Source organism: Sebastes fasciatus, chromosome 10, assembly GCF_043250625.1.
Source record: "Sebastes fasciatus isolate fSebFas1 chromosome 10, fSebFas1.pri, whole genome shotgun sequence".
Lineage (NCBI taxonomy): Eukaryota > Metazoa > Chordata > Actinopteri > Perciformes > Sebastidae > Sebastes > Sebastes fasciatus.
This window is the reverse complement of record NC_133804.1, coordinates 34375965-34400208: the sequence shown is the minus strand read 5'-3', so window position 1 is coordinate 34400208 and position 24244 is coordinate 34375965. Positions and strand designations below refer to the sequence as shown.

The window sequence follows — 24244 nt, the reverse complement described above, 5'->3', positions numbered from 1 at the left end:
GTTTCGTGAGCCGGACGCGTCACGCCGGACGGGCTCATTTGCATAAAGGAGTTTTCCCGCCTTTTTATTTTGAAAGAGCAACAACCAATGAGGAAACTCCAACACTCGGCCGACCAATCGTGTAACTTCATCACTCGGTGACAGACGTTTGTGTTTGTAGGGCTGATCCTCTGAGGTCACACCAGAGGTCGTATATATTTCCTGACAGCCGCCATCTTGTGGTCCTGAGAGTGATTACTGCTCACTGTCAGTAACAAAGGTGGAGGTGAGGTGACGTAGCTTATTACAGGAGAGAGAAGTGTCTCCCATTAGAACAAATCTCTCGACTCTCTACAGACGAATAAATCCCACTTTAATTCTTTCAATCTAACTTTGATTTTTAAACCTTGGGGCTGATTTTCTGACTGAAGCGCGGCGAGCGTTCAGTTCTGGAGGGTAATAGCTGTGTTTAGCCTCCATCTGAACACGGCCCCATGCAGGCCGGCCTCCCCGGTTCAATCTCCACATCAAGGAGGCGCTGGACCGGGACGGACCGATCAATATCCGATTGATTGGAGCAGACTGCGGCAGCAGTCGGCGGGGCTAATATCCATCGCTCTCTGAACGCAGTAATCAGAAGCGAGGCGAGACGCTGCTGCTGCTGGCAGGAAGTGAAGCTGCCAACCGCTGTGAGATACGGCCGCTTGTGTCTGAGGCTGCAGAGGCTTTCAATCTTCATCTCTCCAGAGACGCCAGACTGAACTTCCTATGAACCTCAGGGAACTTTACTCTGACAGCCGACCAGTTCAACCAGTTCAGTTCAACCACTTCAACCAGTTCAACCAGTTCAACCAGTTCAACCACTTCAACCAGTGCAACCAGTTCAACCAGTTCAACCAGTCTGCTGCAGAAAGATCTAATATATCACTCAGCCGTATATCTGAGAGAAGACGTTCACATTGGACCATCCCATCCTGCAGCTCAGATTTGTAAATAAATATTGTGTCCTGTATGTACAGAAGTGTACGAGGTGGAGGTGGAGGTTGAGGTGGAGGTTGAGGTGGAGGTTGAGGTTGAGGTGGAGGTGGAGGTTGAGGTGGAGGTGGAGGTGGAGGTTGAGGTGGAGGTTGAGGTGGAGGTGGAGGTGGAGGTTTAGGTGGAGGTGGAGGTTGAGGTGGAGGTGGAGGTGGAGGTTTAGGTGGAGGTGGAGGTGGAGGTGGAGGTTGAGGTGGAGGTGGAGGTTGAGGTGGAGGTGGAGGTGGAGGTGGAGGTGGAGGTTGAGGTGGAGGTGGAGGTGGAGGTGGAGGTGGAGGTTGAGGTGGAGGTGGAGGTTGAGGTGGAGGTGGAGGTGGAGGTTGAGGTGGAGGTGGAGGTTGAGGTGGAGGTGGAGGTGGAGGTGGAGGTGGAGGTGGAGGTTGAGGTGGAGGTGGAGGTTGAGGTGGAGGTGGAGGTGGAGGTGGAGGTGGAGGTTGAGGTGGAGGTGGAGGTGGAGGTTGAGGTGGAGGTGGAGGTGGAGGTTGAGGTTTAGGTGGAGGTGGAGGTTGAGGTGGAGGTGGAGGTGGAGGTGGAGGTGGAGGTTGAGGTAGTGCACGACTGTGAAGCGAGGTTTTCTTCCCGCTGTAGTTTAGGGTGACCAGGTGTCCCACTTTATGAGGAACTGCACAGCATTGCTTTTAGGGATGTCAGTAATAGATCGTTTAACCGTTAACCAACATTAAGCATTTTAACTGATTAATGCTATCGATTAAAACGGTTAAAATAAATATTAACAATTAACTCAAAAGCTGAGCGGCTCAGAGGAGCGGCTCGTCTCTTTAAGGAGAATAGCTGGTCCACCTTAACAGCCCACCTTAAGAGGCGGAGCTGGAGTTGCAGGATACAGGAAGTCGGCTCCGGTCTCTCCGGCTCGTTTGAGCGGAGGAGTTGTAGTTTAGTAGCATTTATTCACCGACAAATAAAGTGTCCACACACTGCTACACCTACGATCACAGCTAGAACGCCACCAACAACCTCACACTCACCACCAACACACACACACACGGTCTGTTGGAAACTCACTAAAGTTACCACGGCGGCGAGCACGGAGCCTCCGGCAATGCTAGAGATGCTAATGTAGCACAAATACACACACTGTTTGTTGGACACTCGCTATCGTTACGCCGGGCAGACACACAGCGGACTTTTTTTTTACATTTTTATCTGATCATTTTCAAACATTTTTCGGATATTTTTCAAATAATTTTTGGACATTTTTCACTATTTTTTTTCCAGTTTATTTTACTAATAATTTTCAGATATATTTCAGATTTTTTGGCACTCAGCGCAGAATAGCACCTCGTCACGCTGCTGGCGTTTGTAGCATAAAGTAAATACGCAGCGCTCCCATTGCAAAGAATAAAAAAACAACATAGAGGTCGTGGCGGTTGGTTTGTCATTACCGCGGTATTTCAATAGTGCCCTTATTGCGACAGCCCTACACACACACACACACACACACACACACACACACACACACACACACACACACACACACTCATTGGTTACCTTGAGTTTCTGTATTTTTCCAGCCAGAGACGAGTGTGTGCCGACATGTTGGAAGAGAGACGGTTTGAAGCGAATCCTCAGGTTTGCTTTCTGTCTGTCGCAGTGTTTCTGATAGAGATACACAAACACACACACCGATCAGCCATCAACATCAACATTAACTCCTTCAGCAGTTTGAGCTCCAGTAGCTCTTCTATTGGATCAGACAACACGGGCCAGCCTTCGCTCCCCACGTGCACCAATGAGCCTCGGGTCTGACCCTGTCGCCGGTTCACCGGTTCTCCTTCCTTGGACCACTTTTGGTCGGTCCTGACCACTGCAGACTGGGAACATCCCACAAGAGCTGCAGTTCTGGAGATGCTCTGACCCAGTCGTCTAGCCAGCACTATCTGGCCCTCGTCAAAGTCGCTCACATCCTTACGCTGGCCCATTTCTTCTGCTTCCAACACAAAGCTCAAAATGTTCACCTGCTGTCTAATGTATCCCCCCCACTGCCAGGTGCCATGGTAACCAGATAATCAATGTTATTCACTTCACCTGTCAGTGGTCTGAATGTTATGGCTGATCGGTGTATATAAATAAATACACTTTTTAAATCCTTCAGTACAACACAACAAAACATCCATCAGAGAACATCCAGTGTGTGTTCCAGTAGTCCACGGTTCAGGCTCAGGTGTGTGTTAATCAGCTGGTGGTTCAGATATTTGCTCTTCAGGGTAAAAAGGGTCCGATAGATGAACGTAATAACAGCTACTCACCGCGTCCTTCTCGGGGTTGCACACCTTGACCCACATGATGTGGTCCAGCAGCCAGTCGATGGGTTTGTCTTTGTAGAACATCAGCATGAACTCCACGATGAGCGACAGGTCCAACGACTTGAACATCTTACCTGTCAGAGAACCAGACGCTGGATCAAACTCTCGTTTATTAATTCAGATTTCACACAGAAACGACTGCGAAGTCGGGGCCACATCTCAAAGTCTCTCATCAGCTTCAAACATTACACTCTTTTCTTCTTCAGAATAACCAGGACTGTGATACTTAATAACAGATTGAATAGTTTATTATTTTAGGTTCGCCTGAAAGAAATGACATCATTCAGAAATTAATATGATTATATATATAAACTGGAAAAACAAAGTTTGGAAACTTGTGTTTGGTGGATTATTTCTCTGTTGTTACAGTGCTAGTGGTCATTGTATTTTACATCGTTGGAAAGCCTGTTTATTTACCTTCACAATGATGTCCAACTTGTAAGGATCATGCATTTGTGGGATGAGCAGCACAGCTGATTATGTGGGTAGCGCCCAAGAAAAATTTGCCAAAATGCTCAGCCAAAGGTAAACAGTGTATTCTCATAAGGCTACCAGGAAGCCTGCAATGACTGCCCTTCACCGTCAGGCCCATTGGCGCTGGTGTCTCCAACACAGACAATGGAACCTGAACATGTGGGGGAATGTCATGTTCAGTGATGAGTCCAGGTTCTGTCTGCCAAAGCTGGATGGCAGGGTCAAAGTATGGAGACGACGTGGAGAACGCTATGCTGATTGTTGCACCGATGGAGTAACAGCTTTTGGTGGGGGCAGTGTCATGGTGTGGGGCGGCATCTCCCTCACTGGCAAAACAAGGCTTGTCATCATTGAAGGCCATCTCAATGCAGGGAGATATCGGGATGAGATTCTGCAGCCAGTGGCGATCCCATATCTCCACAATCTGGCACCTAACTTCATCCTCCAAGATGACAACGCCCCCCCCCACAGAGCCAGGGTTATCACAGACTACCTCCACAATGTGGGAGTACAGAGAATGGAACGGCCTTCCAAGAGTCCAGACCTCAACCCAAATGAACACTTGTGGGATCAGCTTGGGCGTGCTGTACGTGTTAGAGTGACCAACACAACCACGCTGGCTGACCTGCAACCAATCCTGGTTGAGGAATGGAACGCCATCCCACAGCAACGTGTGACCAGGTTGGTGACCAGCATGAGGAGGAGGTGCCAGGCTGTTGTGGCTGCGTATGGATCTTCCTCCCCGCTACTGAGGCTCCTGACGGTGTATTAAATGAATAAAGTGTAAAATAGCCAATATGTCTTGTTTGTTCCTTGTTACTGATAGAGAGTTCAATCATCCAATCCACCAAACAACTCAAAACAAGAGTCAATTCCAACAGGAGAATACACTGTTTACCATTGACGGAGCATTTTGGCAAATTTTTCTTGGGCGCTCCCCACATCATCAGCTGTGCTGCTCATCCCACAAATGCATGATCCTTACAACTGTGACATCATTGTGAAGGTAAATAAACAGGCTTTCCAACGATGTAAAATACAATGACCATTAGCACTGTAACAACAGAGAAATAATTCATCAAACACAAGTTTCCAAACTTTGTTTTTCCAGTATATATATATATGATTACAGAACAGTGATCAAACACATCAGTGATGTTTGTGGTGAAACTGGCAGCAAATATGAACTCATAATCAATAAATAAAAGAGTTTGATAAAGTAGAACAACAAAGATTTACAGAGAGTACCTTTTCATTTTTATGTCACTAGTTATTTAGTCAATTGTTTACAAAATCGTAAACATCATAATAATAAATGATAATCAACAAATGACAGAGAACTATTCAGTAAAATCTTGTTGCATACAATAATAACAAACTGTGTACAAATAATAAAAAACAATTATCTTTCGGGACCTTGAAGGCTCCATGTACAGTAAAACACTCTGAAACTTGGCAAAGTGAGTTCTACAGTTGATACTACAGTTCAGGACTATGTCATTGTTTTTTACATATTTAACTAATCATTTTTGTTTTTTTTAAAAATAATTTTCAGACATTTTTTAGGTTATTTTTTTTATTTTTCACAAACACTCTGAAACTTGGCATAGTGAGTATTTTTACTTTTGATTCATACAGTTCAGTTCATCTTTTTACATATTTGTCTAATCATTTTTGGGATATTTTTCAAACACGTTTTGGAGTGTTCAGTATTTCTTTTACATATTTAACTAATAATTTTCAGATATTTTTGTGATATTTTTCATTAACACTCTGAAACTTGGCATAGTGAGTACTTTTACTTCTGATACTACAGTTCAGTACTAAGTATTTTTCTTTTACATATTGAACTAGACACTTTTGGACATTTTCGGGATATTTTTTAAATAATTGTCGAACATTTTTCACTATTTTCTTTTACATATTTTATTAATACGTTTTTTGGATATTTTAAAACAATTTTCAGGCATTTTTCATGTTTTTCCACATATTTTACTAATAATTTTCAGATTTTTGGGGGATATTTTTCATTAACACTCTGAAACTTGGCATAGTGAGTACCTTTACTTTTGATACTACAGTAATACATTTAGTTGATAATACTTATATACTTTTACTCAAGTAGAATTGCGGGACTTTTACTAGTTACGGAGTATTTCTATACTGTGGTTTAGTTACTTTTACTGAAGTAAAGGATGTGAATACTTCTTCTAACACAGTTGTTGATGTTTTGTTGTGATGATTGAACTCGGAGAGTTTCATTAACGGACTTTAAGTGCAGGAAGCGTCTGAAATAACCTTTAATAATCTGTACTGTCTTCACATTTATCTGGTGGAGCAGCTAGGGAAACCTTCTCCGGGATTAAAGGTCACAAACTGAACTGAACAGAGCGTCTCACTGGACCGGCTGAATTAAAAGTCCAACATGGAGCTCAGCTCTTCTCCCGCCCCCTTCAGGTCCACCCTGATGTGTCTGGACATTTCAGCCTCCGAAGGGCCGGATGAATAAAGGAAACGAGACCCTGCAGACGTGAACGAGGCTGAAAGCTAAACTTAGCAAATGGAAATTCAGATCTGAACAGTTGAATTAGAGAACGGCCCTGCAGCTCTCTGCTCTCCGTCTGATTTAACTCACTGAGTCAGTTTCACTCTGATGAATCTATTAAAGCAGCCGCCGCTCGGCTCGCAGGCCATCGCTCGCAGTGCACTTTTGCACAGTACTTGAGTATTTAGTATTAAAATAAGTATTTTTAGACATGAAACATATGAAGAGTTTATAAAATCTGATGTTTAGAGATTCTGAGATAGTTTTGAGATATTTCTCATGAATTTTTTCACATATTTTACTAATCATTTTCAGATATTTTAATAATCATTTTCAGATATTTTACTAATCATTTTCAGATATTTTAATAATCATTTTCAGATATTTTAATAATCATTTTCAGATATTTTTCATCAGATTTTTCATTATGTTATTTTGACCGGTATGCACAGAAAAACACCAAGGCAAATATAAATATGTAAAATGTATACATTAAAAACTTGTATGTGAAAACTTGTCAATAAACCTGATTCTGGTTTATAAATAATCATCTGACACACCTGAAATTTCAGCCAAAGATTAAAAAAATGTAAATCTCTCAAGTCTCCCGTTGCTTGAAATCAAACAATAATATACAATTTAAATATTAATATTATTATATTAATATTGAGTTGATCTGGAGGACGTTGGACCGTTTGCTGTCCGACACAGTTTGTCTCTTTATAAAGAACAAAGAACGTGCGACGAACACACACTCCTCCATTAACTTCACTGTCAGGATACCCACAATGCAACAGTTTCATCAGCCTCACACACCAGGAGAATCACATCTGAGCGTTTCTCTTCAAATCAACTGAAATAGGATCTTATTTTCCAGCTATAAAAATCTTCTGCTCTGGTCACATTTATTTAATAATCAAATTAAATCAGCTGAGCCTCTAAAAATAAATCAGCGTCCCCGCGGGTTTCAGCAGCGGAGAGCATATAACACACATAAAGACATAATTGATTGTTTTCTCCGCTGCAGTTAGTCAAATCAATAATTCACACTTCAAATGTTTAATTTCTTCTGATGGAGGAAGCGACGCCTCGAGCAGAGAGACGAGGCGGAGAGAGTTCACACTGATCAGTTATCACCAATAATGTTTTCATCTCATCACTGCAAAACAACTCATGTTTTATAAGACGATTAAAGCAGTTTATTAAAGGATTAATTATACGCTGCTCTACACTCTGAAATCATGACGAAGACGTTTTCTCATTATGGATTAATCTGCTGATTATTTTCTCCATTAATCGATTGGTTTGCAAAAATAGTGAAAATAGTAAGAAATGTCGTCACAGTGACCCAGAGCCCAAACTGACACCTTCACTATGTTTGTTTAGTCCGACCAACAGTCCAAACCTCAGCATTATTACTAATACATTAAATATGTGAATATGAAAATATGTGTCCGAAAATGATTATTAAATATGTGAAAAAAATGTCCTAAAAATATGTGAAATATATCCAAAAACATTAGAAAAATATGTGACAAAATTAGTGAACAATTTCCCAAAAATCAGTGAAAAAATATTTAGGGAAATGTGACAAGATTATTAAAAAATAAAAGTAAGTAAAATAGATGAAAGAAATCGTGAAAAATGTCCAAAAGATATATCTGAAGTTTCCAAAAATCATTAGAAAAACATATGAAAAAATTGTGAAAAATGTCTGAAAGTATCTGAAAATATGGAAAAAAAATCAAAAAAGTATTAATAAAATATGTGAAAAATGTCTGAAAAATAAGTGAAAAAAGAACCAACAGTCCAAACCTCAACATTATTACTAATAAATTAACAAATGTTATCAGTTTACTGTCACAGACGACAACGAAAACCAGCAAATATTCACATTTGAGAAGCTGGAAACAGAAGAATTAGTGTTTGTTTTTATTAAAACAAGGCAAACGTGAATAATCAAGTTTCAAGTTTCAAGTTTATTTGTCATATGCATTTCATCATGAGCCCGTCAGTCATGAAGGTCACATGGTTTTTACTGCAAAATATCAGTTTATTACAGAACCGTCTCATGTTGTTAACCAGCGTCTAAAACACTATCTGGAGCATCTTTAATTACGTAACATTGATCCTTTTATTGATCAGCTTCAGTGTTGTTGAAATCACAACTTAAACAGATACCAGTACTTCTACTTTATAGCCACCATAATGTCATATAGTTGTATTTATACTGTATACATTTATTCAGAGAGGCAGACGTATTGACATTTTATTTGACTGTTTATTTTATTTTTAATTAAGTTTTATTTTATTTATTTTAATATATATTTTGTTGGAGAAACCTGAACACCAGGAGAAACCCCTTACTGAAATATGATAGATTGAAGTTTTCTTAATGATGATGGGTGATGGGGGTGAGGGGGCGGTTGAGACAGGAAGGTGAGGTAGATGAGGAGGGAGGTGAAGGGGGGAGGAAGAGGGAGCTACTCTTCTCCAACAAGAGCTCAATTGTCACAGTCACTCTTCTTCTTTTCTCCTTCTTCTCCACCTCCTTTTCTCCCACTACCTCTTCCTGCTGTGCTTCCTGTAACACCACAGCTTCCTGCTCCATCTCTTCCTGTAACACTACAGCTTTCTGCTCCGTCTCTTCCTGTAACACCACAGCTTCCTGCTGTGCTTCCTGTTTCACCACAGCTTCCTGCTCCATCTCTTCCTGTAACACCACAGCTTTCTGCTCCGTCTCTTCCTGTAACACTACAGCTTCCTGCTCCATCTCTTCCTGTAACACTACAGCTTCCTGCTCCATCTCTTCCTGTAACACCACAGCTTCCTGCTCCATCTCTTCCTGTAACACTACAGCTTCCTGCTCCATCTCTTCCTGTAACACCACAGCTTCCTGCTCCATCTCTTCCTGTAACACTACAGCTTCCTGCTCCATCTCTTCCTGTAACACTACAGCTTCCTGCTCCATCTCTTCCTGTAACACCACAGCTTCCTGCTCCATCTCTTCCTGTAACACCACAGCTTTCTGCTCCATCTCTTCCTGTAACACCACAGCTTCCTGCTCCATCTCTTCCTGTAACACTACAGCTTCCTGCTCCATCTCTTCCTGTAACACTACAGCTTTCTGCTCCATCTCTTCCTGTAACACTACAGCTTTCTGCTCCATCTCTTCCTGTAACACTACAGCTTCCTGCTCCATCTCTTCCTGTAACACTACAGCTTCATGCTCCATCTCTTCTTCAAGGCTTGGTCCTGGCCGCGGCGGCCCAGGTTCGAATCTGGCCTGTGGCCCTTTCCGCATCCACTCTCTCTCTCCCCCCTTTCCAAGACTCTATCCACTGTCCTCTCAATAAATTGGAAAAATGCCCCCCAAAAAAAACAAAAAAAAAAACAGTGATGTCATCACAGTTAATTTAACATTTGGTTAATTTAACATTAGGTTAATTAGTTTAACGTTAACAATCGACTAGGGTGACTACAATATTTACAGCACCGTGGATCAAGTGTCATCGTTACCAAGCTCTTTCGAGCGGTTGAGCCAACAAATCTTAGAGACTGTGAAAGCCTTTAACGAAGAAGGACTGAAAGACGGAGGGACAGATAGACGGACAGAAGGACGGACACCACGTTGTCGCGGGGGTATAAAGACTACTCAAAATGATCGATTATTAAAATAGTTGTTGATTAATTTCCTGTTGATGGATTGATCGTTGCAGCTCTATTTACCAGGTTTTTCAGGAAGTTTATCGACTGTGAATCTTCAGACACAGATGTCTGCTATATTGGAAGTAAAGTTTCCCGTCAGAGACACATGTCTTGGTTTCAGCTGTTCCAGATCAGAAATATCTAATCAATAAGAAATGTTTGGCCGATCGGACCTCTGGCCGTTCTGATTTCTGTCTCTCTGCCCGCCGGTCCGGACTCCATCTGTCAGAGCTGGAAATAGTTCTGAGGAGAAATCTGACTTGATCAGCTGGTGTTTCCAGGAGAGTAACTCCTGCGTTCCACATGTCGGCGTCGGCTGATTGGATCCAGGAGGACGCCGCTCATTGATTAGCCTTGGCAGAATAATTAGAGAGCGGATCAGACGGAGGCCGACGCTTCGACTAATCTGCTGGAGCTCAGTTTAGTTTCCAGCTCCAGCGGCTCCGCGCCATCCTGACTCTCTGACTCCAAGTCAAACATCCAGAAAACTTAAATACAAATAATTTCCCATGAGCCATAACGTGACCTTTTTTAACTTGTGGTTGTTACCTTTAAACTTATTCCACTGCCTGTCAAGACAGAATCTAATATAGTCATTGTAGCTGTATTTTGCAAATTTTCAAGTTTTTTTGTGCATGTGAAAACAACCAGCTGGTCAAGCTGGAAGATTTTCATTATTAAATGTCTGTAAGTCACTATCTATGAGCTAACACGATGGAAATCAATAGTGTCTATCAGTTGGTGTTTGTAGTGCTGAACGTCACTGATTGGTTAAATATTTTAGTCTTTTTCCTTTTTTAAAAACCTGCACCAGACACCACTGTTTGTTGGTTTGCAGATTTTGGTTTAATTTAGAGGAAATTTAATTAGTTCAGGATTTATTGAGCATTTTTTCAGAAGAGAAAATCTAATAATCTTTTGCAGACACTTAACACATTTTTTCCAGATATTTTACTGATCATTTTCGAATATTTTACTAATACTTTTCCAGATATTTAACTTTTTTTCCGATATTTTACTAATTATTTTTTTGATATTTTGCTAATAATTTTCCGGATATTTAACATTTTTGGGGGGGTATTTTAATAATACTTTTTGGATATATTACTGATAATTTTTGGATATTTTACTAATATTTTTCAGATAATTTATTAATAAATTTCTGATATTCTAATAATACTTTTCGGATATTTTACAGATAATTTTTGGATATTTTACTAATATTTTTTATATATTTTCTTGACCATTTTTGAATATTTTACTATTAATTTTTTGGATATTTTACTAATAATATTAGAATATTTTATTAATACTTTTCAGATATTTTACTGATAATTTTCAGATATTTTACTAATAATTTGCAGTATCACGAACTGGCGACATTCCCGGGAAAAATCACAAGTGGCGTCCAGTTGGTTACAGTTTTCCATCACCCAGCAGTGGTTGGTCCTCCAGAGAGGGCAGGTGGAGCTAACAACAGACTCACCCTTCAACATACTGTTCTTTCTGGTCTCTGCCAGCGTTGCAAGTGAACAATTACTATGACTGAACAAAGAAAGAAAAGAGCGATCACTACAGACAATGAAACTTCAAACACTTAACGCGACAGGAGCCGCAAAAAGAGATCTTTGAGAACTTTAACATAGGTCTTTATCCTCAGTAGATCTCTTCATTCTGAGCACAAATGAGTAAAAACAGCTCAACAGTAAACCTGTCCTCATTTATGTATACCTCACACCTGGAGACCGTACTCTCCTCTCATTGGCTGAAAGGTCCACATGAAGTCCAGAGCACTCTGACTCTGTTGCCACCTTCACTTGTCACTCAAATGACAAAGATGGTGTCCAACCAGCAGGAAACCCATTCATAGAGTTATGGATTATTATTATTAATGTGATGGTTGACTCACCGATGAAGCCGAGCTGAGAGAACTCCAGGATCATCCACTCCTCCGACGGCTGCTGCAACGCAAAGTTCTTCATGGTGGTGAAGTAGTTCGGACGAGCGACTATATCGTCCTCCAGCTGAGAGAGACAGACGGAGAGAGAGACAGAGAGAGAGAGACAGAGAGAGAGAGAGAGAGAGAGAGAGAGAGAGAGAGAGAGAGAGAGAGAGAGAGAGACAGACAGAGAGAGAGACAGACAGAGAAAGAGAGAGAGAGAGAGAGAGAGAGACAGAGAGAGAGAGAGAGAGAGAGAGAGAGAGAGAGAGAGAGAGAGAGAGAGAGAGAGAGAGAGAGAGAGACAGACAGAGAGAGAGACAGACAGAGAAAGAGAGAGAGAGAGAGAGAGAGAGAGAGAGAGAGAGAGAGAGAGAGAGAGACAGACAGAGAGAGAGACAGACAGAGAAAGAGACAGAGAGAGAGACAGGTGCAGTGGAGTAAAAAGTAGAACCTCTGAGATGTAGTTGAGTAGAAATAGAGCACAAAACTGTTTACTAGAACACAGAGCTCTTCATAGATCTATCCTCTTCATTTTGCTCTCAAAGTGCTCCAGATTGATGCATTTAACTTTAAAATGGACAATATTTTCTTTCAGGGTATCATAACCATCATCACCATCATCACCACCACCTCCCTACCATCACCACCATCAACATCACCCACAGTCTCACAAAACCCTGTAGAAAACACGACATAAGGGAGTTAGGGTTCCTGCCTCAGCTCAACCTGCGGTAGTATAGTGAGTCTGAGCGGTTGTAGTTTACAGAGTTGATTCTTTTTCAGTAGTTTTAAGTTTGTATTAAATAATAATATTTTACTAATACATTTTTGATATTTTACTAATTCTTTTTGGATATTTTACTAATAATTTTTGGATATTTTATTAATCATTTTGAGATATTTTACTGATCATTTTCATATATTCTACTAATAATTTGCAGTATTATGAACTGGGCGTCTTTGGCGACATTCCTGGGAAAAATCACAAGCGGCGTCCAGTTAGTGATCAGTTAGTGATAGTTTTCCATCATCGAGGATTCGTTAGTTAATTAATTATTTAAGGAACCAAAGTTATCCAGCTTCCTGACAGACATTTGCATCCTCCACTATTGTCACGGGGAGTCGATATGGAGTAATCACCACCTCCTCCCCTCCTCCTCCCATCACTACACACCACCGAGGAAGAACTGTGCAGAGTTCAGAGGGAGTTTAGGTGTCAGAACATGGAGTCTGGCGCTGTGCTCCTGTCAAAACGCTCGGCGTGGGAGCAGCTGAAGCTCCAGCAGAGACGACGGCGAGGAGAACGGCGTTCAGCTGCAGATCACAGCAGGCCTTCACATTAAGAGTCACACATCCAGACAGAGAATCACTGAAAACCTTCCTGGAACTGTGGAGCTGAGAAAACGCTGAATTCAAGAGTTTATTTTTATCTCCAGAAGTCATCAGAGGCCACGCCCACTAATGACATCACCTGTCTGGATTCATTTTTTAATCTCGTCACTGATTGGTTCAATATGTTTTTGCCATTTTCCTTTTTAAAAACCTGCACCAGACACCACTGTTCGTTGTTTTGTAGATTTCTGTTAGAATTTAAAGGAAAGTTAATAAATCAGGCTTTGAACATTTTTACAGAAAAGTAAATATGAGATATTTTTCAGATATTTTACAATTTTTTTTGGATAATTTACAAATAATTATCAGATATTAAACAATTTCTTTTCAGATATTTTACTAATTATTTTTGGATATTTTACAAATATTTTCTTAATATTTAAAACATATTTTTCAGATGTTTTACTAATTCTTTGTGGATATTTTACAAATAGTTTTTGAATATTTAAAACATGTTTTTCCAGATATTTTACTAATTCTTTTTGCATATTTTACTAATATTTTTTGACTATTTTACTAATAATTTTCCAGATATTTAACAAATTCTTTTTTGTATAGTTTTGGAATAATTTTCAGATATTTAACACAGTTTTTCAGATATTTTATTTATTAGTTTTGGATATTTTACTAATAATTTTTGGATATTTTACTAATAATATTTAGATATTTTACTAATTCGTTTTGGATACATAACAAATAATGTTTGGATATTTAACACATTTAAACACATTTAAAATAAAAACTGACACAAAGCTAATTTATCTTATTTTAATTTTAATATTTGGCTATTATTTTGTTATTGGTAAGAATATAGTGAGATTGAAATGTGATGTCTCTGTTTATGAGAGCATAATGCCGTGATGGTGATGATGGTAGAGGAAGAGGAGCTGATTAAAGCTGTGATGTTTTATATTCTCTCTCTCTCAGATCATATTTTTATTTGGAAGGTGAATATAATCCGTCATCATGTGAGAGATTTCTGTCTTTATTAACCTTCAACAGGTGAACTCAGTTCAACACCTGATCCACAGAGTTTCTCTCTGAGTCCGCCGTCTGTTTCTTCTGCTTTTCATCTTTAAAGGGAACAAAGACTCGTGTGATGAAGCCACAGAGACACCACCATTAACGTCCCCGTCACTCTACCCACAATGCAACAGTTTCATCAGCCTCGTTCCTCCAGCAGCAGCAGGAGGAGGATTACATCAGAGACAGTTTTTATTTGTTGAATGATTTATTAGTCAGTACAGTGACATCAGGTGGAACCGCCGACTTCATCATCATGTTGTTTATCTATTTATTCATATGGTGAGAGGTTCGTATCGTACACGCTGTCAGGTCAGGGTCGTAGCGCTGAGAACACCGAGGTCACATGTTCGATAATATTTATGGGAGTGATTTATACTGACATGAATTAACTAATTTTACACTAATATTTAATCTTTATTTAAAAGTCTGTTGTTTATTGTTTCTATAAAATCATCACCTGACTTCCTCTTTTGCTCCTGACAGACAAGAGTCATGATTCCTACGACCTAAGACCTCTAGGGGGCGCCGCCACTTGAACGTAATCACGTCTTTTTTCTTTTTAGACATATGTTGAAACACTAATCACTAATTCAGGTGCTTTTACTTTAACTGTTTTTCTGTTAAACTCAGTGAACACTTCCTGCCGATGTTTCACATTAAAAGAGGATTTATTACGTCCTTTTAGCCGCCGGAAAGCTTTTATTGTGACAGGGTTTTCTCTCCTACCTGGACGTAGTAAGTTCCTTTAGACTGAGCGTACATCATCAGGTAACAGTAGTCCAGGTTCTGCTTCGTCCTCCACCTGAGGAAGAGGAGGAGGAGAGAAGAGGAGGAGAATGAGTGGGATTTTCCTAAAAAACAATGTATAGACTCATAAAAATAATCCCTCTCACAGGGCTGGCTGACATGGCTTATAAATAATATCTCAATAGTTTTAAACTTTTTATTTTATATATATATATATACATACATGTATATATATATCAGACCTATAACCGATAAATTATTGAGAATTATTAAAGGCTAACCCAGTAACACAAAGACTAACCCAGTAGCACAAAGACTAACCCAGTAGCACAAAGACTAACCCAGTAACACAAAGACTAACCCAGTAACACCAAGACTAACCCAGTAACACAAAGACTAACCCAGTAGCACAAAGACTAACCCAGTAACACCAAGACTAACCCAGTAACACAAAGACTAACCCAGTAACACAAAGACTAACCCAGTAGCACCAAGACTAACCCAGTAACACAAAGACTAACCCAGTAACACAAAGACTAACCCAGTAGCACAAAGACTAACCCAGTAACACAAAGACTAACCCAGTAACACAAAGACTAACCCAGTAGCACCAAGACTAACCCAGTAACACAAAGACTAACCCAGTAGCACCAAGACTAACCCAGTAACACAAAGACTAACCCAGTAACACAAAGACTAACCCAGTAGCACAAAGACTAACCCAGTAACACAAAGACTAACCCAGTAGCACCAAGACTAACCCAGTAACACAAAGACTAACCCAGTAACACAAAGACTAACCCAGTAACACAAAGACTAACCCAGTAACACAAAGACTAACTCAGTAACACCAAGACTAACCCAGTAGCACAAAGACTAACCCAGTAACACAAAGACTAACCCAGTAGCACAAAGACTAACCCAGTAACACAAAGACTAACCCAGTAACACAAAGACTAACCCAGTAACACAAAGACTAACCCAGTAACACAAAGACTAACCCAGTAGCACCAAGACTAACCCAGTAACACAAAGACTAACCCAGTAGCACCAAGACTAACCCAGTAGCACAAAGACTAACCCAGTAACACAAAGACTAACCCAGTAGCACCAAGACTAACCCAGTAGCACAAAGACTAACCCAGTAACACAAAGACTAACCCAGTAGCACAAAGACTAACCCAGTAACACAAAGACTAACCCAGTAACACAAAGACTAACCCAGTAACACAAAGACTAACCCAGTAGCACAAAGACTAACCCAATAACACAAAGACTAACCAATTAACACAAAGACTAACCCAGTAACACAAAGACTAACCCAGTAGCACAAAGACTAACCCAGTAACACAAAGACTAACCCAGTAGCACCAAGACTAACCCAGTAGCACAAAGACTAACCCAGTAACACAAAGACTAACCCAGTAACACAAAGACTAACCCAGTAGCACAAAGACTAACCCAGTAGCACAAAGACTAACCCAGTAGCACAAAGACTAACCCAGTAGCACAAAGACTAACCAATTAACACAAAGACTAACCCAGTAACACAAAGACTAACCCAGTAACACAAAGACTAACCCAGTAGCACAAAGACTAACCCAGTAGCACAAAGACTAACCCAGTAACACAAAGACTAACCCAGTAGCACAAAGACTAACCCAGTAGCACAAAGACTAACCCAGTAGCACAAAGACTAACCCAGTAGCACAAAGACTAACCCAGTAGCACAAAGACTAACCAATTAACACAAAGACTAACCCAGTAACACAAAGACTAACCCAGTAACACAAAGACTAACCCAGTAACACAAAGACTAACCCAGTAGCACAAAGACTAACCCAGTAACACAAAGACTAACCCAGTAACACAAAGACTAACCCAGTAGCAGTAGTTTTTGGTCTGATTATCAAAGCTAAGCTAGGCTAAGCTAAGTTATGTCAAAGTGAGCAGCAGCCTCTGATGTGAACGTCTGACCCTTTAAACATGTAGAGAGTATCAGAAACAGCTCTTTGTGGAGGTTTATGTAGCATGTGATGAACACATGGCGTCCGACTCCTTCAGCCCTGCGGACCAGAAACCCCCTTCCTCCACCCCTCCGCCCTCCACCCCTCCACCCCTCCGTCCTCTCCCTTCCTCCACCCCTCCACCCCTCCGTCCTCTCTTTCCCTTTATTGTGCCATAAATAAACGAGCCCTCCTCCCTCCTCCAGCAGCCTCCACTCATCTCCACACACAGCAGTTTATCCAAAGTGTTTTTACTACAGGGAGTCAATAGGCTTTTTATAATCCCGCTGAGGTCTAAAAACAATCCTCTTTTTATAGAGAAACAGTAAAGTTAACACAGAAGCAGCCTTGTCTCTGACCCTGCGGCGGTCGACGGGACGCTGTAACGTCAGCTGACACACAACAACAACAACCAGTGTTTTTAAAATAAAAAGGCATATTCCTCTGATCATAGTGGGACTCCAAAGTCTAAAAATGACTTCTAATGTTTCATCAGCGGTGTCACTACACGTCTTTAAAGTTAAAGTTCAAATCAAAGTTCATGTTTGAGTCACAAGGTCTCAGTTTATGAACTCAAAACATCCTGTAACCTCATACAACAGTTCATAGTAGTGGTACCTGAAGGCCATACTCGAGTAAAAGTACTCATATCTAACCACTTCAGTAGAAGTTAAAGTCACCTATTAGAATATCACTTGAACAAAGTCTGATATTTACTGTACTTAAGTAGTAAAAGTAATTTTCTGATATTAAATTTACCGAAAATAAAAGTACAAGTAAATTATAAAACATAAACAGTGGTGGAAAGTAACTAAGTACTTTACTCAAATACTGTACTTAAAGAGTAACTAGAGTAGATTGAGCATGTAAACAGCAAAACGCTAATTATGCATTGCAGCATCAGTATTAGCGAGTACTTTTCACACTTAAAGTACATTTTGCTGATAATACTTAACGTTTTGAATGCAGTACTTATACTTGTAGCGGAGTATTTTTAAACTGTGTTATTAGATTTAAATACTTCTTCCACCACTGATCTTAAACAATGCATTTTAAAAACGTGTTTTTTTAATGTAAAATCTAAATCTAAAAAATATTATGAATGTAGAAGTATAAAGTAGCATTACATGCAAATACTCAAGTACAGTAAAAGTGCCACAACGTCGTATATATCAGTACAGTACTTGAGTAAAAGTACTTGAGACTGAATAGAAGACGATGAGGTGAAGAGTGTTTAAACGGTGTTTAGTATTCGAGGCCTCGACTCTTTAACGCTCCTCCGTCTCCTCAGTGAGAACATCAGCGTCCAGAGAGGAAACTCTTAATGTTCTCCTCCTCCTGCTGTTTGCATACAAACAGTGTTAAACAGAGTTAATCACCGCCGACATCTGTCCGTCTCCCGTTAACTCAGTCTGTAATGGCGTTTAAAGACCAGACAAGTTCCACATATTTAAACCCGTTTTACTACAAATCATCGACTCTTAAAGTCAGTCGTCGGATGGATTTCCTTCCTTCCAGACGGCTGTTGGTTTCACTTTATGTGGATAAAAATCAATCTGTAGAAGTTTAAAACAGCTGCAGATAAACGATCCATCACAGCCGACATTAAGACAACTTTATTTATCGTCAAAGGTACGTTATCGGTGAATTATAACGCAGTCGTGAGCAGCGTCAGGAGTGGAGGAGTGTTGCATTCAAGAGCCATGTTGTTGCAAAATGGTGGCAAAAATCTATTCATCTATCGGTGTGTTTTATTCGGCTGACAGTTTGTTATATTATTGTTTATGATGACAAAAGAGATTTAGTTCAGTCAGAGTCATTTCAATGCAAAAGTTCTCCATTTTAAATCCTGGCGTGTCCAGAGTGTACCAAAGATCGAATATCGCTAAGAAGTGAAAGTCAATAGTTTGTTCCATCGCAACATCAGCGCCCAGCAGCAGAGCTAGGCTTCCACCATTTTGGACTGAATGCGACCACCAGACGCCGGTAAAACGTCCGCCTACAAAAGTGCCGTATAAAAGTAAAACTAAATGATTTCTATTCTATTGTCATATTCTACTGAAATGTCCTGTGTTGAACAATAAAATATTATAAATATAATAAGCGTTTTCAGTCCAAAATGGCGGCAGCTGCTGTTGTCAAAAAAAAAGTTTTGTCTCTTTTCTTCTTTACTCTTTGTCTTTATCCTCCCCCTATGACCTGTCTGCTTCTCCCTCTTCCTCCCTGTTACTTTACTCCTCCTCTACCTTCCCTCACCTCCTCCCCTCTGTCTCTCCTGTGTTACCACGGTAACAGGGCCAAAGGGGCAGAGCAGCGGTTTATTAACTAAAATGATGTCATTTCCATCTGCACACTGACGGAGAGAGAGTGTGTGTTTCCTTTTAGGATGTCAAGGAGACAAGGAGTCGAGGAGACAAGGAGACGAGGAGGTGAGAGAACCAGTTTAAGCGTGTGTGTGTATAGTTAGCAGCTCAGTGAGGTTCAGAGCTTCATGAATTAGCCATGACAGGCTGACAGACGCCTGGGGAGCGGTTTAACACACACACACACACACACACACACACACACATAAACAGACCTGACTCTCTCCTTCGGGTCTCCGAAGGACTCTCGGAGTCGAGAGAAGTCGGGGTAGAAGTGGACGGACGGAGAGACGACCTCCAACAGACCCGCCTGAATCTCTGCTGGAAAACTGACACACACACGGAGAGAGAGTATTATTATTATTATATTAAATAATATTACAACATATTACACAATGTCTTCAATAAAGTTAGTTCAAAGTGAGAGAAACAGACAGACGACATCATAAAGTTCACTGTGATCACATGAAGACAGAGAAGGAACCTTTTTATTCAAGACTGATAGATCTAAAACAGAGAGAAGGAGACGAGGAGGTAAAGAAGAGGAGAGGGATGACAGTAAGAGAAGGAGGAGAGAGGGAAGGGAAGGAGGAGGTAGAGAAGGAAAGAAGGACATAGAGAGGAGGAGGTAGGAAAGAAAAGAAGGATGAGAGAGAAGGAAAGGAGGACATACAGAGGAGGAGGTAGGAAAGGAAGGTAGGATGAAAGAGAGAGAAGGGAAGAGAGGAAGGATATACACCCAGTGGAAAGAAGAAGAAGGAAAGCAGGATTAAGGAAAGGAAATGAGGATGTAGTGAAGGAAAGGAAAAAAAAGGAATCACTCTTGATCTTTGAGAGTAAAAATGATTTTACAAAAATGTTCCTGCTGCTGACATCATCACTGTGTGTGTGTGTGTGTGTGTGTGTGTGTGTGTGTGTGTGTGTGAGTGTGTGTATGTGATATATATGAATCATGCTCTAACATGCTATCCTCTGACTTCACGCGGTGAACAAAGACACACACAGCTGTTCACACACAGCAGCGATCAAAGAACCGCCGCGTACGAGCCGACATCAAACACAACACACACACGCGCCCCCCCCCCCTCAGGCCTGTTGCTGTAGCAACGGCATCCCATCATGCAGGTGGACTTACAGGCGCTTCAGGTTGTCTGCTACACTGGTGGCGTACTGCTGGTCAGCCTGAAGACACAGAGACACACACAGAGGACGACGTTATACATCCTTTATATATATTTAACACTTTATTCTGTTTAGCCAGCGGACCGCCAGGACGGGCCAGGACCGGGCCAGGACCGGGCCACTTCTTCTTTATACTCTCTTTATTGTACACATGTTTATATGCAGAGGTATAAATAGATATGTGTCAAAGTTATTGTGATAGTAATGCGTTAAATTCATTTTAACGCATTAACACAACTTGTGATTTTTAGGTTGTAGCGGCTCAGTTTGAAAGCTAGAGGGAAAAAAAGTCTGAAAAACGCCTGAAAGATGTTCGAAAAAAAAGTTAAACAAATGTCTGAAAAACATCCGAAAAAAGTATGAACATTTTTCATAAATGTCAAAAAAAAATCGCAAAAGTCTGAAAAATTTCCAAAAAATGTTAAAAAAGATTTCGAAAGTCAAAACATGTCCAAAAAAGTCTGAAAAATATATAAAAAGATTTCCAAAAAATAGTCCGAAATATGTCTAAAAATGTCTGAAAGAAAGGCAGAAGAAAAGTCCGATCCTGGTATCATAGTAAACTATAAAACCTGATGAATCCATCGGTACCAACCATGTCAGACTAGCTGGTCATGAAGGAGGTTAAATAACGCTCCACACTTACACTAAATGTTGACGAGGAAAAACTGTCATGACCATTCTCAAAGGGGTTCCTTGACCTCTGACCTCCAGATCAGTGAATGTAAATGGGTTCTATGGGTACCCACGAGTCTCCCCTTTACAGACATGGTTATTTTAACCCAAACCACCATCTTCTCTTCTGGAGGACGTAGTAGTTAGTTGTTATACTGACAGGTGTTTCTATTATTTTGTCCACCCCAGTCATCTTAGTCAGGGCAGGCTCTGCTTCCTGAGCCCTGATTTGTTGCTTGTTTCCCCGGCAACATGTTTTCTCTCATCGCCAAACTTATGGCGTTCATTACCGCACGCACGCACGCACGCACGCACGCACGCACGCACGCGCACGCACACACACACACACACACACACACACACACACACACACGCACGCACGCACACACACACACACACACACACACACACACGCACACACACACACACACACACCGACTGAGATCATCTGAATATTTTTGTTCCCACTCGAACATCAACAACAACTTGAGCAATCGATGACATCAGAGTTCAGCCTCCCGCTCGGCCAATCAGGGCCCAGATGGGGTTCCCTTCAGGGACCCGATCATGTGGCTCCGCAGGTCGCTGTGAGGTCACACACACACACACACACACACACACACACACACACACACACAGGTTTGGATGGTGTGTGGTTTGTTTTGGCGTCCTGGAGGTGCCAGCTGGGTGGAGCTTACCACAGAGCTCGGTGTTAACGAGGAGCAGACGGCGTTCTGAGCTGCTCGCTGATGAAGCTTCGCAGTCTTTACTGTTAATATTTACTGAGTCTGAGTCTCTTTGACCATTTGAAAACTAAAAAACGAGATGTTTCGTCCTCTGAAGCTTCCCGGGAGTCTGAAACAGCCTTTATTCCGCCGTTCCCTTCTCGTTCTGCTGCTGTTTGTTTTCATTTCTGTCTCCGTTTGTCATCCTGGTATCTTTCTCTTCTCGCTGATATAATATTTAAAATCCCCTCTGGGTGTTTTGTTTTCATCTCACAGACACAGTTTTAAATGTGTGTTTATTTCCTCTCTGATGGCTTCAGACCGGAGTTAAACCGGAGCTGGGCTCGTGTCGGATGTTCATGTTTCAGAGTGAACTCATCACACGGCGTCTCAGCAGGGTTCGTTTCTGCAGACGGACGGCGAGCGGCGAAACCACTTAAAGCTTTTAAAGTGGAGAGACATGTTCTGTAGCATGAATTTTACATGACTGAAGCATGTCGCGCTGCTGAGAGAGCAGAAGAACATGTGACGTAACGCAGCGGGGAAACACAAATCCACCGAGGCCTCCTGCAGACCCACAACACAGGAACAGGTCTGAGATCAGAGCTGCTACCTGAACATCTACCGTTTAAACTTTATTCAATCAGAGCTGCTACCTGAACATCTACTGTCTGTTTAAACTTTATTTAAACGACACCAAACACAGGCAGGTGGGCTGCAGGTGAAGAAGGACAGGGTTGAGACGGCTGGTCACAATAAGGACATGTTCCTGCAGCTGGGAGGCGTGTTCATGTGCTTCAGTTAGCGCTGCATCAAGTTCAACAACTATTGTTGGCAAAAAAACTCTAATTTGTAAAATACTAACCAGATTAGCCGACTCCTACGCCGCTGGAGATGACTGCAGGAGGAGGAGACGGCTGGATAACGCCTGCTCTCCTCCCGGTGAAGTCGTCTCCTAGCGGCGAGGAGTGAGGCAGAGGGACCGTGACCCGGCGCTGTCCTCTGTTGGACAACTTAATGCTTCATCCTCACACTCTGGTCTCAGCGTAGGAAAGCACCGTGCTATCACCAGATGAGGGACGACTTTGTTCACCTCATTTTCTGTGTTTCATGACAGCGTGGTGGAATTAGCGAGCTAAGTAGCCGGCCGTCCGACCAGCGGGCTGGTGGCCAACGGCAGCGCTGGAAAGATAAATTGAGGGCGTATAAATCTCTGGATGTCTATAGTTAACTATCCTTCAGTAAAGTCAGTCAGAAAGAGAGTCGGGCAATATCGGAGAAGCGTTTCAGAGACGGAGAGAAAGGGTTGCTAATAGTCGGAGCGGTCACATCCGTAGTGATCAGCAGGTTTAGGAAATTACTGAGTCTTTTTTAAATGTGAAACTAAAGTATAAAGTAGAAACCAAACGGGCTGAGAGCCACAGACAGGAAGCACGTGAGATTTAATGAAACCAGTGAGACAGTCAGATAAATAAAGGTTCAGAGGTTCAAATAACAGACGAGAAGCTCTGAATACAAGAACAGCTCAAAGTGTGTGACCTTCATCACTGTTACTGCACACACACACACACACACACACACACACACACACACTGACCTCGGCGATGAAGACGACGATGACGCAGTCCTCTTTCTCGGCGGGACTGAGCTCTGACATCAGAGAGGTGAGTGTGTCGGTCAGGTAGGAGTGGACCTCCCTCTTCACACTGGGAACCCCCATCACTATGGAGACTGCACACACACACACACACACACACACACACACACACACACACACACACACAGATAAATATATATTAATATATATATATACATTTCTTCTTCTGTGTTTCCTCTCTTGTTTTTTTATCTCTGTGTCCTTTGCAGCAGCATAAAGCACTTCCTCTCCGACTAACCTGTTTTACCCAGAGTGCATCATAAATACATCTGACAGACACACACACACACACACACACACACACACACTATTATCTTACATTGTGTTGTGTTTGTTCTCTCTGGTTTTATCTGTATTTATGTCCTCTGTGTAAAAACAGGCTTGTCAGGAAATGTTTTAGTAAGCAGAAAAAATGCTTTATAAATAAATTAGAGTTGACACACACACGCACACGCACACACACA

General features: G+C 41.3%; 2 protein-coding genes across 3 annotated transcripts in view; both read right to left on the bottom strand.

Moving 5' to 3' along the window:
- Positions 1-24244, bottom strand: part of mgat4b (alpha-1,3-mannosyl-glycoprotein 4-beta-N-acetylglucosaminyltransferase B) — an 80513-nt gene that overhangs the window by 9634 nt on the left and 46635 nt on the right. Inside the window, exons 5-11 of the mRNA XM_074649557.1 lie at positions 23721-23854; positions 20677-20723; positions 19757-19870; positions 15152-15227; positions 11975-12089; positions 3282-3412; positions 2524-2631 (exon numbers count right to left, since the gene is read on the bottom strand). Coding sequence (XP_074505658.1) covers positions 2524-2631; positions 3282-3412; positions 11975-12089; positions 15152-15227; positions 19757-19870; positions 20677-20723; positions 23721-23854 — 725 coding nt within the window. The remainder of the gene's footprint in view (positions 1-2523; positions 2632-3281; positions 3413-11974; positions 12090-15151; positions 15228-19756; positions 19871-20676; positions 20724-23720; positions 23855-24244) is intronic.
- Positions 5484-9676, bottom strand: LOC141775831 (uncharacterized). Of its 2 annotated transcripts, XM_074649559.1 has the most exons (2): positions 9020-9676; positions 5484-8923 (listed from the first exon to the last, which is right to left on the bottom strand). In XM_074649559.1, the coding sequence occupies exons 1-2, from the start codon at positions 9659-9661 to the stop codon at positions 8750-8752; spliced, it is 816 nt and encodes a 271-aa protein (XP_074505660.1). In that variant the 5' UTR covers positions 9662-9676; the 3' UTR covers positions 5484-8749. The 2 variants fall into 2 exon arrangements, with proteins under 2 accessions (XP_074505660.1, XP_074505659.1); XM_074649558.1 differs by having other exon boundaries at positions 5484-9676.